This window comes from Mastomys coucha, unplaced genomic scaffold (assembly GCF_008632895.1).
Source record: "Mastomys coucha isolate ucsf_1 unplaced genomic scaffold, UCSF_Mcou_1 pScaffold3, whole genome shotgun sequence".
Lineage (NCBI taxonomy): Eukaryota > Metazoa > Chordata > Mammalia > Rodentia > Muridae > Mastomys > Mastomys coucha.
The window spans coordinates 62,891,170-62,905,930 of record NW_022196909.1 but is presented as its reverse complement, the minus strand read 5'-3'; the positions used below and the strand labels follow the sequence as shown (position 1 = coordinate 62,905,930).

The 14,761-nt window shown below is 45.6% G+C and overlaps 1 protein-coding gene and 1 long non-coding RNA gene across 3 annotated transcripts in view; one reads left to right on the top strand and one right to left on the bottom strand.

The window, feature by feature from the left end:
• The window catches only part of LOC116074708 (triggering receptor expressed on myeloid cells 1-like), a 27,401-nt gene extending 17,901 nt beyond the window's left edge, over positions 1 to 9,500 (bottom strand). The window contains exon 1 of one of the 2 annotated variants that reach the window (XM_031347462.1): positions 9,293 to 9,500. In XM_031347462.1, the coding sequence (XP_031203322.1) occupies positions 9,293 to 9,368 (76 nt within the window). In that variant the 5' untranslated portion in view covers positions 9,369 to 9,500. Of the gene's footprint in view, positions 1 to 5,673; positions 5,794 to 9,292 lie in introns of those variants that run through there. The other variant, XM_031347464.1, reaches the window with a different exon arrangement.
• LOC116074711 overlaps positions 1 to 14,761 on the top strand; it is a 19,184-nt gene extending 4,423 nt beyond the window's left edge. The window contains exons 3-5 of the long non-coding RNA XR_004112252.1: positions 928 to 1,060; positions 2,302 to 2,437; positions 14,297 to 14,761. This is a non-coding gene — a long non-coding RNA (uncharacterized LOC116074711). The remainder of the gene's footprint in view (positions 1 to 927; positions 1,061 to 2,301; positions 2,438 to 14,296) is intronic.

The following is a 14,761-nucleotide window of genomic DNA, read 5'->3' as shown; positions in this document are numbered from 1 at the left end:
GAGGCAGGTGGATTTCTGAGTTCGAGGCCAGCCTGGTCTACAGAGTGAGTTCTAGGACAGCCTGTTTCTACACAGAGAAACCCTGTCTTGAAAAACCAAAAAAAAAAAAAAAAAAGATCAAAATGTCAAGATGAAAATATAACAGGAGACTCCTGCGTACTGCAAGGCCAGCTGTCATGTGACTGTCTAGAGAGGAGGCGGGGGAGGTGAAGGAAGTCTTTATTCACTGAGAAATGCAGCCCATTTTTCACCTAAGAGGAGGAATGTATGGAACTGAAGTTAGCTAGTGGTGAAAAGCACTTGGCTGCTCTTCCGGAGGAGCTGGGGTCCGTTCCCAGAGCCATGTCTAGAGGCTCACAACCTATAACCCTATTCCACGGGATACGATGTCTCTGGCATCGGCAAGCCACGTCAAGCTTGGGGAGGTCAGCTCTGTCCTTCCACCTTGCAGATCCCAGGGAGTGGACTCAGGTCCTCAGACTCAGTGGCCAGGACGTTTACCTGATGAGGCATAGCTTTTATACTTTTGGTTCAAGCTGGGCCTGGTGACACAAATCTTTAATCCCAACACTTGAAAGGCAGAGGCTGGGTAGGTCACTGTAAGTTCCAGGAAAGCCAGGGCTATAAATGAACCCCTAAGCACAGTGGAAGCTGGTGTTGGTCAGCGCTAAGGAGGGGAGGGAAGCAGGATCACTCTTGTCCACATAGGGATTTCCAGGCCTGCCTCAAAATCAGCAAGCTGCTAGCTCCTCTGTCCTGCCGCTCAGCTCAGTACCGGATGTCATGGCCTCCACTGGGGTAGTGGGGGGGCCACAGACCAAAAAGATTCTGCTGCCACCCGAAAGCTGCCTAGGTTCAGGCAGAAGCTTGTTACCATGTTCCGTTTTGCTGTCCTCACTGAGGTCTTCATTCTTTGTCCCCATGAAGGAAGAGAATTCCTTCTGATCACTGATTTACAACATCATGAATGCCTTAAGGACAACCCCACTGCCCACAGGGACCTGAACACCCAGTATTCCAGGCGATGAGAGAACTCACAGGCACTACGTGTGGAATCCAGGTGAGCCCTGAGCAGCAGCTGCTGCTGCACAATCTCTAAGGGCAAACCAGCCCCAAGACGGAGCTTCTGCCCAAGTGCAGGCTGAGATCCCCAAGGACGAGGATGACCTCCCAAGAGGCAGCACCATGGTGAGAGCAAGCAGCTCCCTGGAGCTCAAGTTTGGCCTTTGGGACTGAGCTCGTCCTTGACTTCCCTAAGCTTCTAGTTCTGTGCTCCAGGGTGGCTTGTTTGAGGAGAGGGGCACAGCGGGAGAGGGGGCAGCTGGCCCTTCGACTGCCCTCTTCACACTCCACCCCAATACCATTTGCATGTACCAGACACATCCTACTTCAGGTTCATGAAACATTTGCATAGAATTCACCATGTGATTAGGCCTGCACCCAGCTGCCAGGGATCTGAGACAGTGAAAGAAGGAAACAAGGCTGAAAACCAAGTATCTGTCTTAGACTATGTGGGCCAGGAGTTCATTTCTTTCTGCACTGATTTTCATATCTGTAAAATGGGTGCGAGGGCCAGGCAGTGTTGGCGCACGCCTTTAATCCCAGCACTTGGGAGGCAGAGGCAGGCGGATTTCTGAGTTCAAGGCCAACCTGGTCTACGGAGTGAGTTCCAGGACAGCCAGGGCTACACAGAGAAACCCTGTCTCAAAAAAAAAAAATGGGTGCGAGGGTGCCTGCCCTCCCAGGGATAATATTTTCAACTCCCCATACTGAAAATTTCCCCTAAGTGGTAGGAGATTTTGCAATGAAAGGCTTGCCCCACTACCCAAGGTCCATGTGAAGCTGTGTCTCTTCACACTTCAGACCTGATTCTGTACACAGGCCTCAGGCTAGCCGATCCCAAACTGCAAGCCCGACCTGTAATCCTCAGGATGCTGGAGTTTGTTAATTCAATTACTTTCCTCCATGACCCCCATCCTTAAGGTTATATGTGAATTCCTCAAAATACAGGAGCTTCCCCTTCCTTCTGAGGGCCCAGAAAAAAAAAAAAAACTAATAAAACCATGACTGTAGAGAAGTCACCATGACTTCCAGAATGTCTGCCTTTGCTCTGAAAACACTAATAATAGTGATAATAATAATAATTGTAATGGTGATAATGATAATATTAATGACAATGGTGATAATTATAATAACAATGATAATGATAATATTAATGATGATGATGATGATGATGATAATAATAATAAAATAATAATAATAATGGGCCCCCCTCACTCTTGTTCTCATTGACCCTTGCAGTGTTGGTAGTATCCTGTGAGATTTATGAGATGCATCTGGGCAAATGCCATATCCTCTGAGGGAGGGGTATGGAGCACAGCCACCCTCCGTTCTCGCAAGCCTCTTCCAGCTCCTCCTCCTATGAGCAGCAGAGCAGGTAAGAAAGGAGTCTAGGAGACTAGGAGACATATGGAAGCCAGTAAGGGCCATCCCAGGGCACAGAGATGGTTAAGGCTGAGGGAGGAGGCCAGGAGAACTGGGTCTCGCTACGGTTTCCTTGCAGTTGAACAAAACCGGAAGTAGGCCACGTTGTGCTTTGTGAGGGGAAGTCAGAAGCCGACTCTCTTCCCATCTGTCAAGCCGATGCTGGGAAGGCCAGCTCGAGGCTTAAAGAGGCTGTTGCCTGGACTTTGGGTTCACACTGAAGATCTGTAAGCAGAGCAATGCTTCCTGCCTGTAAATCCCAACACAGTAGTGACAGACAGAAGAGAATGTGTATCCTGTGTATCCGTCTAAAAATCTCTTTTAGTGGTATTTGGGGGGCCAGTGGCTCCAGCTGGAGTGCCCCCAGTGTCTTTATTCAAGAACTGTGAACTTGGTCCACACGGAGACTTATGGACCCAACCACCTAGGATCATGTCCAGCTCCTGCCTTTTGTTTCCGCTGTGTGATTTCCTGCACATGGCTTGGCCACTTGTGCCTCAGTTTCCCCATCATCCATAAGCTAGACCTCACCAGCTTATCAGGTCTACTGAGAGGCCTGAGTAACTGACAGCCAAACACAGTTAGGGCAGCCCTCTGTGCCTGTGAAGAGCTTAGCAGGGCAGGCTTTTTGTTTAGGAGCCCTGAGGAACTATGAACAGCCTCAAAAAGAGGACGCTAGCAACCAGCCTTCCCTGGCTTCAAGTTTTGATCCCCAGAGCATGAATACCTCCACCCCATGTACATGGAAGAGTTCTCCCAAATCATCCAGAAACGGAAGCAGCAGAAACACCAGGGGTGGCTACCCGCCTTGGGGTGCAGTTAGACAGGAGCACCCGGACTGAAGACCAGAACATGTAAGCTTCAGCCCCCCCATAGGAGACAGATGCTCACATGGTGTCCTGTGCAGGACTCCTAGGCCTTAAGAGGTCTACTGTGGGGCAAGTGCAGACAGAGAGAACAGGCTTGAACAAGATTGAGGTCAAGAAGCTTCCAAAATCCTGAAAACGTCATCTCGAGACCGGCAGGAGAAAGGACCCCTCCTTCCCTACTCACAGCCTGCATGCCCCAGGGGACATAGCCCCATGACCCCCACTTCCACCTCTGTCCCATCCTTTTGGGGGACATCACATAGACTCTTAGCCAAATAACAGATTTAAGTACCTGAAATCCCTCTTCAGGCAGTTTCCCAGCACCTCAGCCCCAGGCAGTAATGACCATACTCCCTGAAAAACCCGCCCACCCAAATAAAGAGAGGTACTGTCTCACCAAATATCATCTAGAAGAGCTGTTTCACTCCCCTACCCCCATGAAGAAGATCTATAACATTAAAACCATCTCTGAGAAGGCCTCCACCCCACCACTCAGTGAACCCACCCACCCGGACAAGCACCATCCCTACCCCCATGAAGAAGAGCTATAACATTAAAACCATCTCTGAGAAGGCCTCCACCCCACCACTCAGTGAACCCACCCACCCGGACAAGCACCGTTCAGTTCCTTTCACTCCAGTCAGGCTCAGGACCCCGGGGGCAGAAACAGAGCCAGCCCTACAGTCTCTTCTCATCACGTGTCTGTCTCTTTTCCCTTTCCCACTGTCACTAGAGGTCATGGGCACGTGCCTGACCCCTTTCTGTGAGTCCAGCCTTCATGCACAGATCCTCGAAGGGACCTCCAGGGAGAAGCGGACACGCTAGGCTCACCTGGAGAAGAATCTGTGATGTTAGTGCCCCTGCTGAGTCCCTAGACTCCCACCCTTAAGCATCATGAAGAAGATGGGAGTCTAGATGGGAGTCAGCATCACGGCTGAAAAGCTCACATCCGTGGAAGATGTCCAGACGCATGCGCCCTACACTCTCCAACTCCCCTCCCATACCCAAGCTAGGTCTTGAGCATGAAGAGCCAGCCAGTGTATTCTGCCATGGACAAGGCCTATGGGGCCCTCCTGGGGTCCTTTGCAGGTAGCTGGGCCATCGCCCCTTCGTGCCCTCTGCAGCTAGAGAACATCTAAGTAATGTTTCCTTACCTCTGGACCTACCCCTAAGGTATCCTAGGTAATACCTCTTCATCTCTGGCCTTGGCCCCAGGACACCCCCCACCCTTTGGTATAAGCTTGTACCTCTTAGAAGCTTTGCGACTTAGACCTGACATCAGAGCACTAGTGAGGCCTTGGGGTAGATAAATTCTCTAGAGTTCCCAGTCAAGCTGAAAATGTATCGGTTTGTGTTCTCATGCTAATTATGTTACCCTAAAAACCTGTTTGTAGTGTCCCACACATAGGTTAAAAGAAGTATGCCGCCAGTTGGCTCTGATTGGTAAAGTTGCCAGTAGCCAATGGCCGAGCGGGGAGACAGAGGTGGGACTTTTAGATTCCTGGGCAAGAAACCCAGGAAGAAGAGAAGAAGGAATGCCAGCATGAGAAGGGCATAGGATGGACCACACTGGGGAAATGCAGGAGAGTGAGATGACCAAAATGTAGGTCCAAGGGGAAAGAGGCCCCCAGAATAGGGGTGGGGGGCTGCCCAGCAAAGATGAAAATATAGATTTAGTGTGGTAGCCTTGGGGAGGTTTGGAAACGCAGACATTGTGCTCCTTAGGTATAGTAAAAATAAGCCAACGTGTGTCTTGCAGTCATGAATCCAAAACACTTGGGTGGGGTGTAGAGGAGGTGAGCGAGTCTACTGGAAGCATAGAACAGATTTAATTTACTACGCTGCAGGACAACACCAAAGATGCTCGGGCCACCAGCCTCTTCCAAGTCAGTTGTTAAACATTGGCTTCCCTAAGAGGTCAGCAAAGGGACTTCCTCAACACAAGCTGCAAGCCCAACTCCACCCACCTTCACTGTGGAATGCCACAGCCTTAAATATCCTAGTTGGAAGTGAAAGAGTGTCCTCAAAGCTGTGTTTCTACTTTGATCAAATCCTGGGTTCTTTCCAGGGGCTCAGGGAGTATGTGGCATTGAGGTGGCATCTAATGACTTCCATCACACAATCCTCCTGCTCCAGCCTCCCTGGGGCTGGGATCTCAGGCTCCCGCCACCATGCCCAGCTGCATCCACTGGCATTTCCCGTGACCTCAGGAGTCAGTGTCAGTGCCGGGTAGATCTGCAGGTGGACATGGGAGCAGGCCACAGGTTAGGATTGTTGTTCAGAGCTAGTCTGTCCTCTGTATCCTGAGCCTGACTCCTACCATGTCCTGTGATTCTGAGGCACTTTTCCTTTCTGTTCTTTTTTCTCTGATGTCCTTCAAGCTTCCAGGCCAGCAGAAATGACCTCAGGTCATCTCCTTTCTTCCTCTCAGAATGTCTGCTCACTGTGGTCTCTAGGGACTCTGTCGAACTCGGCCCAAGAATGGAACTGTGTGGGGAGAATTCTGAGTGCTTGGGAGAAAACTCTAAGGAAACAAGAGTCTTGTGACCTCTCTGCCTTCTAAATACAGATTTGTTCTTGGAATGTATTTCCTACACCTCCCAGGTTTAGTAAATGGGTTTTATTAAAACCCATTAACTTTAGTAAGTGGGCTTACTTCAGACTACCAATTATCTTACTACTTTTATTCAAAGAGTGGGGTTTTTTTGTTTGTTTGTTTTTTGTTTGTTTGTTTGTTTGTTTGTTTTGTTTTTTGAGACAGGGTTTCTCTGTGTAGCCTTGGCTGTCCTGGAACTCACTCTGTAGACCAGGCTGGCCTTCTAGCTCAGAAATCCGCCTGCCTCTGCCTCCCAAGTGCTGGGATTAAAGGCGTGCGCCACCACCGCCCGGCTTCAAATAGTGTTTGATTTGCAGCCAACTTAAAGGAATGGTCCTTACAACAAATGAAGGACCAGAATCAGAGGGTTCAAATCCTCTAACATTCGTGCCAGCTTGTAATTGATGTGTCCCTTCCTTAAGGAAGTGCTACTGTTGCTGCTATTCCCGTTGTCCTAACGATTTTATCACTTCCTATCTTCAAAGTTCTTCTAAGTCACACACAGTATATGGAGGACCTGTACTGCCTAGAACAGTTGAGCTTATTGGCTCACAACAGTTTATCCATGCAAGGAATTAGTTCATAAAGAAGTCGTTGATGAGGAATATGCAGAAAAAATCACAGTCATGATCACAGTGCCCACTGACTGGCCATTTAAAGGAGGAAAAAATTACACAGTTACTTTTATTGCCTTATATAGTCTCTTCATGGGAAAATGTGCTCTGTGAGGAAGGATTGGTGTTATAAACTTTACAGGGTTGATTGATTCTACAGCTGATGTCTCTGTTGTAAGTATAGAACAATGGCTACCTGAATGGTCTGTTAGAAAGGTAAATTCAACCCTGATAGGATTGGGAGCTACAGGCTCTAATGATGGCAAACAAAGTGCTACAAAGTTACGAGGCATAGTCCAGTAAAGTGCTACAAAGTTACGAAGCATAGTCCAGTAAAGTGCTACAAAGTTACAGTGCATAGTCCAGTTGTAATAATAGCCGCCCTATCAACCTTGTGTTACTCATGTACTCTTTGGAGACATTCATCAACGAACTTTTTTTCTCCCTGGATTTTTCCCCCTTTAACTTTTTTTTTTAAAAATAATTATTTCATTTATATGAGTACACTGTGACTGTCTTCAGACACACCAGAAGAGGGCATCAGATCCCGTTACAGGTGGTTGTGAGCCACCATATGGTTGCTGGGAATTGAACTCAGAACCTCTAGAAGAGCAGTCAGTGCTCTTAACCACTGAGCCACCTCTAATTTTTTTTAATTAAAAGGATATCTGGTAAAAGGATGGAGATTATTGGTTGATTTAGGAAGTGTTAATGCCACCATGTGGCCAATGGGAGCTTTATAGCTTGGTTTACCTACACCTACACATATTCCTAAAGATTGGACTTCAACAGTTTTGGATCTAAGATGTAGGCTGCCTGCAGATCTTCTCCCTCTGTTTCCCAAGATCCAATCCCCCAGTCTCATAGCCAACTCTGTACAGAAAATCTGTGATAGCCCTCCCTGCCACCTGCTCACATCTGTGGATTCCACAGTTCTTCCCCTTCTAATCTCCCTCTTTCAACTTGGTGCTTTATCCCAGTCCTGGACTCCAGCAGACCACCTCTATTGTGTCATCAAGGGCCTCCTGCCAGTAGGCTGGAGGTGGGTCTGCACCTCTCCTATTGCTTCTCCAGTTCCGACCCCCTCCCAATCTCATCCCCAGATCTATAGCAGAAAACCTGCAGTCTCTCTTTCCTCCTGACCCCATCCCCAATAAATTACAAAGGTTTTTCTCCCCCAACCTTCCTTCTCCCCATTCATCCCAGCCTCCTAGCCTCCAACACCAGTAGGCGTTCACTACAAACAAACCAACCAGTGCCTTAAAGAAATCCAAGAAAATACAAAAAGGTAAAAGAAACAAACAAAAATGTTCAAGATCTGAAAACAGAAATACAATTAAAGAAAATCCAAACTGAGGGAATTTTGAAAATAAAATTTCTAGGTAAAAGATTCTTATCAGGGTATCTTATTTCAGACTAAAAGGAGGAACTGTTGCAGGTTATTTGATCACACTGTGAACCCCAAGATTGTAAATGGGAAAAACCTTGTTGTGGTGTGGCTCAGTCCTAGCACACACATTTAACCAAAGAGCTTTCTGTAAGCAAGAGCTAAATAAAGTCAACGGTAAGTCAAGAGGAGCATCAGCCAGTTGGCAGGGAGTAGAAGGGTATTTAAAGAGGAGGAGGTGAGGGAGCTTTTCCTTCTGGAACGCTGGTGGAGTAGGAAGGTGAGCCGGTGCTTTCTCTGCTTCTCTGAGCTAGCAGGTTTTCACTCCAGCATCTGGCTCCTGCAGCTTCATTGGTAAAACAGAAGGGCTGGGATTTTTGTTTTAAAAACAACAGTGAACTCTCTTACTGGGCAGATAAGGAGGTGACAAGCATTTTTATACCCTTCCAGCACCTGGTGCTGTCGGCGCAGCAATCAGCAATTGAAAACACAAAGACACAGTCTCATAACCTGTTGATATAATATGTGTGGGGATCGGTTACCCCAAGGTCTCCCCTTTTTAGTCCAAGAAATGGCTTTATCTCTAACACCAGTAACAATAAGAAATTTTATGAAAAATTATGAGAACTGTCAGGGTAAGAATTCTATTCAAAATGTACAGTCCATTTGAATTTGGCAACTTTGGAGAAAATACTCCGTTATCTATTTTATCTTGGTGAGTCCAAAGTTCTTTAGAGAGTTTGTGCCAAGCAAGCGTGAGAGGGTCCTTTTAGGTTTGCATTAGAAGACAACCAAAGGAAAATGAAGATATCTTGTGATTATGATACTATTATCAGAACTCCTTTGGTTATTGTTAAAGCTCTGAACTTCTGGAGTCTGACTACAACAGCGGTAGAACAAGACAAAGGAATCGGAGACATTCCTCATTCCTTATATATACCTTAAATCACTTTCTTATCATTATTGAATCATTCACATTCTTCAACCTTCATAACTTGCATTTACCAACCTTAAAATACCTTCCTAGACTCGAAAACACTCTCTCAGATCCTCACAACGTAAACGTCCTTATTTTCAGACCTTCCATAAACTGGCTAACAAGATAGACCGTGTCTAGTCCTAGTAGTAGCAGCTCTTAGAGAGTGCAGCCTGAGGTCTGACTTTTATACATGAAGAGAACTGAGAAGGCAGCTGAAGTCTTGGTTTCTGCTGTTAGCTTGATAATTCTCTCATTAGTTTAGTCTTTAAATGCATCAGATACCTGAGAAGGATAAATTTTACCTGAATAATCAGGAAGTGCAGAGCAAGCATCTTCCAAATCTATTAAAAATGGCAGACTTACCAGCTACCTGGACAGTCACCCTAGGTTCTTCTGTAGTTGGCAGTGTTGGTATCAGGACCTCTGAAACCCATGACATCACATAGGTGACAGCAACACCTGTTGCCAAGGCAACAGCAACCCTACTTGCAGAATCCACTTGACTCACCTCCCACCTTTACCTGTGGCTACATCACCGTCTACATATAAAGGAAGGCCACTCTGATCTCTCTCTCTCTCTCCTCTCTCTCTCCTCTCTCTCTCTCTCTTTCTCTTCTCTCTATGCCCTCTCTCTCTTCCTCACTTCTCTTTCCGCTGTCACCTTGCCCCTTTCTCTCTCAATAAAGCTCACGTGGAACTGTTTGGCCTAGTGTGGTCTTTCTGGAGCCATGTGACAATCACAACAGGTAGGGGCATCTTTGGCCACCAAAAGATCTGACAGACTTTCCTGGGAAATGGGATCTTGAGGGACTGTCCTATCTTGTCTAGCAAAGTGAGCCAAGCAACTTCCTAGCGACCTGCTCTTTCATAGTTTAGACACTGTGCTGTCATCAGTTGAGGGCCGTCTCCTGCCCAGTGGCAGCTTTGCCACATTTCTACATGAAGGTTCTTCCAGGCCCATCATCTTGTTCGTAGGAGGTTAGGGTGCTGCCAGGAGCTGATATGTCTGTCTATCAGAAAAAGCGTTTTTTGTTTGTTTGTTTGTTTGTTTGTTTGTTTTTAGGTTTTTTGAGACAGGGTTTCTCTGTATAGACCTGGCTGTCCTGGAACTCACTCTGTAGACCAGGCTGGCCTCAAACTTAGAAATCCACCTGCCTCTGCCTCCCAAGTGCTGGAATTAAAGGCATGCGCCACCACTGGCTATCCAGAAAAAGCATTTTTATTAAAGCATTTTAAATGCCATCCATATTCTTCAGATCTCTGAAGTGTTTGAGAATCACCTATCTATCTGAAATATATCTGAATAGACAAACTTTGCTTGTTTTTAGTTACTTTGAAAATGTAAACAAAAGGCTTAATAAGGCCTATTACTGTAATTAATTGTATCAGTTCTAGACAAATATTACTGTGAACCTGAGTAGATTTAGGAGTTTATGAATCTTGATTAAAGACAAAGAACCTAGATAAATATACCTATATTTATCAAACATGTTGTTACTTATCTAAATTTTCTAGCTGCTTGGTGTTGAGCAATTAGCAAAGACATAAGTAGCCAGTCATACATCTTAAATTAGCTTTTGTCAACCTGAGTAGATCTTCATAACTTTAAACTTCATTATCATAAACATTCTATGTAGAATATTCTAAACATAGTATAGTCTAAACCAGAATTGAATCACGTACAGTATGTTGTTGCAAACATAACCTTAAATTTGTATCATCACATGAAAATCCACATAAATAAAAAAAATATTCGAGACTTGTTGTTTAGTCTAAAAAGAGATACAATAATAAACAGAGTTTTCCTGGAGATACCCCCACCTCCCCACCCCAATTAGTTGCTGATTTCCATTCATTCTCATGATCACCTGGTCATTTCTACTGTCCCTCCCCACACCTAATCCTGAACCTCCCCATCCCCCTCCCCATTCCCCTCCCCACTCCCCTCCCCATCCCCTTTTCCACCAAGTTCCCTCCCTCCATCTATCACAGAATAGGGAGGTGCCCAAGAATCAATGGGGGTAACTTTATCTGTGACTCACAGCACTGAGGATATGGAACCTGAAGAGTCCATCTCCTATAGCCAGGCAGGAACCCCAGTAGAGCAACAGAGACACCAACCAAACTTTTGACCCAAAATTTATCCTGTGTAAAAGAAATGCAGGCATGGGGATGCAGCAGAGACTGAGGGAATGTCCAACCAATAACTGGCCCAACTTGAGACCCATCCCATGGACAAGTATCCTTGACACTGTGATACTGTTATGCTTGCAGACAGGAGTCTAGCATGGCTGTCCTCTGAGAGGCTCCACCTAGCAGCTGACTCAGATGGATGCAGACCTGTAGGGGGAGGTAATAATACTAAGGTCTGGTTCCCTAATTGGTTCTTGATTTTGTCAATAAAGGAGGCCTGGAGCCAAATGCTGGACAGAAGGTACAGGTGGGAATTCTGAGTTGCAGGAGGAAAAGTAGACACAGGGAAAGCGAGGGGGTTTTTCTGCCATGCTTTGGGGCAAGAAGAAAGCAGCAGTCATGCAAGGCATTGGAGTAGCCAGGGCCTGCAGCCCCGCCGCAGGTGGGCTGCCAGAGATGCTTAGCAAGGCCTAAGTGGAGCAGGCCATTGAGTTTGGGGTGGAAGTAGAGACAGAGATGGTGGTTTAGTAAGGGCACGCATTTCCAGGCAGGAGATTCTACGCCTAGCAATTGTGCCACGGAAGGCAAGCTGTAAAGTGACAAACTGAGTGTGTGTTTTTTATCCGAGGAGTCAAAGGTCTCAGGTAGGGCTGATTGAGATCAAATCTGGAGCTGAGTCAGGAAGGGCCAGAGCACAGTCAGAGCTCCCAGGCAAAGGCAATATCGTGGGTTGTTTTTTAAACTACATGCAACACAGACACCCACAGACAAACAGTGGATGGAGCTTAGACTCGTTTAGAAGAATAGGGAAAGGATTAATGGCCCAGAAGGGAATAGAAACTCCACAGGAAGACCAACAGAGTCAACTAACCTGGACCCGTGGGGCTCTTAGAGACTGAACCACCAACCAAAGAACATACACGGGCTGGACCTAGGCCTCCCTGCTCATAGGTAGCAGATGTGCAGCTTGGTCTTCATGTGGGTCCTGAACAACTGGAGCAGGGGCTACCCCAAAAGCTGTTGGCTGTATGTGGGATACATTCCTCTACCTGGGCTGCCTTGTCTGACCTCAGTGGGAGAGGATGCACCTAACTCAACAGAGACTTGATGCGCCAGGGTGGGTGGGACACCCAGGGAGGCAGACCCCCTGCCCTCTCAGAGGAGAAGGGGAAGAGAGGATAGGGACAAGGGTTGTGGTAGGGGGTAACCAGGAGTTGGTCAGTCAGCAGGATATAAAGTGAAAAAATAAAAAAAATTAACAAATATTATTGTATTCTGAATATAAATAAATAAGTAAATAAATAAAGAGTTATTAGGACTGAGATGTTTTACAATTGCTGCTTTATACCATGTGGTCATCTTGCAAGCTGTATCCTACATCCAGGTGGTCACCAGCCAAGAAGGAGAGCCATGTGGTTGCTATTTAAAAACATTTGGGGTTTTTTTGGTCTTTTTTGTTTTGTTTTGTTTTGTTTTGTTTTTTGAGACAGGGTTTCTCTGTATAGCACTGGCTGTCCTGGAACTCACTCTGTAGACCAGGCTGGTCTTGAACTCAGAAATCTGCCTGCCTCTGCCTTCCAAGTGCTGGGATTAAAGGCATGTGCCACCACTGCCCGGGCAATATTTGTTTTCTTAATAGCTCTATTTATATATATTTTTAAAATTAGTTGCATCCAAGTTACATGCACATATACCCTAAATGAGTTTAATCACATATAGATAGATGATAGATAGATAGATAGATAGATAGATAGATAGATAGATAGATAGATAGACAGATAGAAACCCATGTTATATGTAAGTACGCTGTAACTGTCTTCAGATCTCATTACAGATGGTTGTGAGCCACCATGTGGTTGCTGGGATTTGAACTCAGGATCTTTGGAAGAGCAGTCAGTGCTCTTAACCGCTGAGCCATCTCACCAGCCAGATAGAAACCCATGTACATATTTTTAGTTATAAGCCTTTTGTTATAAGTTTAAAGCCAAATTTTGTTGCAGATTATATAGATTCTTTAACCACACCCAATGATCTTACAAATCAATCCTGATATAAAGACTGTTTATATAGCAGTCTTAGATTTCTTGAGAGCAGAGTGCAAAGAAAGCAGAGATAAAAGATTTCTGAGAGTAAGGAAGTAGATGTTGTGGCAGGAAGGAGAGAACTATTTCCTTTAGACTGCTTCCTGCTGTCTGGAGGTGATGACTTTCCTGGAGACCCTAAGCCTGCTGTCTGGAGGTGATGACTTTCCTGGAGACCCTAAGCCTGCTGTCTGGAGGTGATGACTTTCCTGGGAGAGCTGGCTGTTTCACCCACTGTCCAGGCTCTGTGACCTTGGGGTGGGAGATAGGAAAGTGCAGGCCTAGCTCAAACAGTCTGTGAGGCTGGACCACCTGTGGCTAGCTGATTTGAAGCTGTCTTGTATGCAGATTTTGAGCAAACAACTGGACTTGGCAGGATGCTGGGACAGATGTGTGTGTGTGTGTGTGTGTGTGTGTGTTAGCATCTCAGAATCATTGAAGGTGAATCTTGTCAGGGCTGCTTTAACTTTATTGGTGTTTGGTCATTTTGCTCGGAAAACACACAAACTTTTAAAAATAACACTGTATGGACATTTTAATATTAACACATGCATGAAATGTGCAGTGGACACAAATCAGCTAAGGTTGATGCTCTAAACCTGAGCACATGAAAAACATCTGCCAAACTATTTTTAAAGATTTATTTATTTATTTTCTGTACATAGTTCACTATAGCTGTCTTCAGACACACTAGAAGAGGGCATCAGATCTCATTATAGATGGTTGTAAGCCACCATGTGGTTTCTGGTAATTGAATCAGGACCTCTGGAAGAGCAGTCAGTGCTCTTAACCGCTGAGCCATCTCTCAAGCCCTATCCTTTTAAGTCTATCTTTTTAACCTTTAATTGGCTTTCATCTGAAGCCAATCTTTTAAAAATCAATTTGCACTACATAATCAAACTCTCCTAGGGGATTACATATAACCCACCATAATATATGGGAGGATGGCATGTAATAATAAGTTATGAGGACCAGGTAGCCAAAAAGATTCATTGGCTACTGCAGACACATCCATGTCTCCTCAACTTACCCATCTTGCAGTCAAAAGATTAGGAGTAAGTGTTTTGAGCCTTTACCATAATTATCATAACCAGGAATAGATTTGCAGCATTCAAAAGGTTTTTAGACTGACAGATTGTCACCTCTCTTTCAGGCAGTTTCCTGTTGTTTCCACAGAGAAGGACCAGTGTTCATGTTGTCTTCTTCATCGTCTCTCTGATCTCTTCCTATGCACCTTCCATCAGCACCCAAGATTTTCAGGAGGTTTCCCATGGTCAAATCTAATTTTTACTAAGTTTGAAAGATCCATAGCTTTTCATTTCCTGTGGAAACAAAGGCATAGTCTCTTCCCCAACACAACACAGTTCCTGACTTCCGTTGTGAGGTTAACACTCTCTTCCCCGACACAACGCAGTTCCTGACTTCCGTTGTGAGGTTAACACTCTCTTCCCCGACACAACGCAGTTCTTGACTTCCGTTGTGAGGCTAACACATCCTAAAGCATGTAGGTTGATCTAACGTAGCATTCCTTTCTAAAATCGAGTGCTTTTCAGCAGCTGTGCTACCTGACTCACCAACATTTAAAAGATTTAGTGTTAATAAAGCATTGTGTACTCTA